The sequence below is a fragment of the Nicotiana sylvestris genome, chromosome 2, assembly GCF_000393655.2.
Source record: "Nicotiana sylvestris chromosome 2, ASM39365v2, whole genome shotgun sequence".
Lineage (NCBI taxonomy): Eukaryota > Viridiplantae > Streptophyta > Magnoliopsida > Solanales > Solanaceae > Nicotiana > Nicotiana sylvestris.
In genome coordinates this window covers 119402373-119406270 of record NC_091058.1, presented here as the reverse complement: position 1 = coordinate 119406270, position 3898 = coordinate 119402373, and the positions used below count along the sequence as shown (strand labels likewise).

At 38.2% G+C, this 3898-nt stretch overlaps 1 protein-coding gene across 1 annotated transcript; it reads right to left on the bottom strand.

Annotated features, from left to right (window-relative positions):
- Window positions 1-2379: 2379 nt before the first annotated feature.
- On the bottom strand, window positions 2380-3150 carry LOC138885492 (uncharacterized). Its single transcript, XM_070166446.1, has 2 exons — window positions 2908-3150; window positions 2380-2811 (listed from the first exon to the last, which is right to left on the bottom strand). The coding sequence occupies exons 1-2, from the start codon at window positions 3148-3150 to the stop codon at window positions 2380-2382; spliced, it is 675 nt and encodes a 224-aa protein (XP_070022547.1).
- Between the last annotated feature and the right edge of the window lie 748 nt (window positions 3151-3898).

The window sequence follows — 3898 nt, the reverse complement described above, 5'->3', positions numbered from 1 at the left end:
CTACACTCCTTGTTCTACTACTTGTGGAATACCTTGCACTGCATCTCCAACAGTTTCTTCAGCTTCAATAGTAGTAAAAGATGTACCAGGTTCCTTGTAAGAAGTGAAAGAGAATGTTGCATTGTTTTCACCTGTCTCTTTTATCTAACTCATCATATAAACCTTCCTGAGCTGGTCCTTCCCATTGTTTAGAAAATAGTATTTGCATTCAAAGTTTCTAAGATGAGTTATCTTTGGTTTTCTTCCATTGAGCAACTCAACGGAGGTTTTGTTTAAGAGGGACCTGATTATACACCTGTTCACCAAGTAGCAAGCCTTGTTTATTGCTTCTGCCCAGAGATTTTTGGCGATTCCCCTGTCAATGAGCATAATCCATTCCATGTTTTCTAGAGTTTTGACCTTCATTTCAACAACACCATTTAGCTGTGGAGTCCTTGGTGCTGAGATGTTGTGAGTGATCCCATTTCCATTACCAGACTCATCAAATCTTGGCATTGACATATTTTATCCTGTGGTCAGATCTGATACGTGCTTCCTTCAATTTCGTCTCCACTTGGACCTTCCTAACAAGTGTAGCACATACTTTAAAAGTATCTTCCTTTTCTCTAACAAGCAGTGTCTAGGTGGATCTTGAATTTGGCAGCCCACGAACCAGGTTCTTCTGAATCAGTTCATTCAGAAGTGAGAACCTTGAGTGTTCCAATCCTTTAAGCCAAGGTTTTGCATCATTGTCAACATCTATAAGCAGTTTGTATCACCGGTTTGTAGGGATTTAAGGTCAAGGAAGTAGATATTCTTATTTTTTTGACGACTACGACCACTTCACCAGTTACCATATTGGTAATTGTGCGCATTTTTATAAGAACTCAACTTTTCTCCCTTTAACACAGATTTGAGACACACCCAAGAGACTGTGCTTCAGGCAGCTCACATGGAACACATTCTCAATTAAGTGTGACACAGATTTTCCATCTTTTCAACACTGAGAATGTAACCCCCCCCCTTACATTTTTTTAATATATATACAGGATACATTTCCTTTTCTGCAGGGCTTTCAGTGAGAGAAAGTCTGCGGTGTTTCTAGTCATGTGTTTTTAGCATCCATTGTTCATGAACTATTTCAGTCCACTTCTTCTCACTGTTCCCTGCACATATAAATCATGAGTTAGATTTAGGAACCCAAACTAGTTTGGGTACCTTGTTATGAGAGCAGGGATGGATGAGGGCTTTTCTAGTCCATGCAGGCAATATTCGTTTCTTGCGAGCGATAACTGGTCCCTCTTTAGTAGTCACTTTTTCAATAAACACTTTGTTTTTCTGAACAAATTGAACCCTGGCCTGGCAGTTTTCTTCGAAGTGCCCATTGTCCCCACAGTGGGTACACAGCCAGTTATCAGGAACAGTGACGTACTTGCGGTGAGGGATGTAGGGAGTTTTCTCCTTTTGGAACCTGATTCCCTGCATGTTTCCACTATTGTTAAAGTACATGGCAGTGACAGCATCTGAGGACCAAGTCCTTTTCAGAGATTTCCCGAGATCAATTTTTAATTTCTCTAATTCAGCTTGAAGTTGCCTATTTTTCTCAAGTTCACCACATAGACTAGTTTTCACATCATTTAATTCCTTCTCAAGCTTGATGTGTGTCTTACTAGCTACTTCCTTACCTTTCCCAAAACTCACAGTCCTATGTTCTGAATTGATTCCCTCAATGGTTTCTTCTAGGTTAGTGATTATCCTCAAAAGGCCATCCCTCTCTTGCTCACTAGCTGCAATTTTCTCTTCTAGAATGTGTTTCTCATTGCTAAGACCTTCTATGGTTTCCTTCAAATAAACAACCACTACCATCAGGTCATCTCTCTCATCTTCTACACTATTTATTTTTTCATTCAAAACATTCTTTTCTTTTTCAAGATTAGTTATGGTCTCATTTAGATACACTACACAGACCACCAGATCATCTCTAGATTATTCAATTTCTCCTAGTTCTATGGTTAGGATCTCCTTATCATTATCAAGGCTATAATATGCATCAATTAGAACATTTTCTAATGACCTTAACTTCTTAGAATATTAGGACTTCAGATTTCTCTGAACATCCCTGAAATTTACCTCATCATTTTCATCCTCTTCATCAACGTCAGACTGAGCCGTCAGCGCGAACAGTGAGTCATATTTCGTTAATTTAGTTTCCACTTCCATCATGGAGCTATTTTCTGTATTTGGTTCCTTTTAAGATTCACTAGAGGAGTCTACCCAAGCAGCAAGAGCCTGCTTCACAATATTGTCAGTTGCACTTTTTTGACTGAATCGTTTGTCTGGAACCGAGTTCCTTTTTGCTGTTTTGTCAGGGTTTTGTTTGTTTTACTCCTATTTCAAAAGCTAACAGTCTTTGATGAAATGCCCTGACTTTCCACACCTGTGACAGAGATCATTTTTCCTTGCTTTACTTGAACTGCCCCTCTTTGGTATACCACCATTCCTTCGAACCATCTTTTGAAACCTTTTAGTAAGATAGACCATATAACTTTCTTCTTCACTTGAGTCATTGTTTTCATCCTTGAGTACCAGGTTCTTTTCCGTCTTTGAGTCTCTCCTTTCACTATCTTTCTTCCATTTCATTTCGTATGTCTTCAGATTAGCCTCATCCATGGTTAGAGTTTGTAGATCTTTAGCTTTAGTAATGGCATTTACCTTACTCTCCCAAGAACCAAGTAGAACACTGAAAATTTTCCTTACAAGCTTGTTTCTAGGAATAACATCTCCAAGTGAATAAAGCTCATTTATGATAGATGTGAATCTTGTACGCATATCCTGTATAGACTAATCATCCTTCATTCTGAAGAGCTCATACTCAGTGGTGAGCATGTCAATCTTGGACTGTTTAACTTGAGTAGTTCATTCGTGTACAGTTTTCAATGCTTCCCATATTTCTTTGGCAGAATCACAAGCTGAGACTCTGTTATACTCATCAGGTCTTATACCACATACTAAGATTTTCTTGGCGCGATAGTTCTTTTCTATGGCTTTTCTGTCAATATCACTGTACTTCTTTCTGTCTTTCGGCACCATTGGTCCAGTTTCTCCAAGCTTCTTCATAGGAACATGTGGACCATCACAGATGATGTCACATATTTCTGTATCTTCGACCATTATAAAATCATGCATACAAGTCTTCCACCAGCCGTAGTACTGGCCATTGAATCTAGGAGATCTATAGGTTGATTGTCCTTCCTCAAAGTTGCGTGGAGCAGCGATTGAGATCTTTTCTAGGTGTTATCCTTTTAGAAAGAACCTGCTCTCATACCAATTGATAGCTTATATAAATCCACCAAACTATAGAGCACTTGATCCTCTATGAGTTTCTACTGAGAATACTTATGAAGTAGTAAGTAAAAGAGACAAAAGATTTTTACGTGGAAAAATCCCACTCAAGGGGACAAAATCCACGACCTACACTTGTAGGTTTTCAACTTCACTAACTTGTAATCTCACTATTATAAGTTACTTTGTAATGACTCTATTATAAAGACTTCAACATAACTAACTTGTGAAACTCTTACCACAAGCCACTTTCTCACTCTCTAGTTACAAAGACTTTAACTTATGACTAACACTAGTCATAACACAAACTTAGAGGGTTTGTGATTTTTGGGTTTCCTAAAATATAGCTTCTAAGAAAGCAAGATAGGAGTTGCAATGAAGAACAAATAACAAGATTACAACTCAACTATGGATACACATAGACTCATTATGAAACTAATCCTTTAGTGGAGTTGTCTTCTTGTTCTTGACACACTTGTGACTTTAATGCTTGATGAACACTTTACTGCTTGAGAGAATATCACTAAATTCTCAAGTAAATATCTTGTGCCTTGCACCAGGTTGTTATACCACCAAA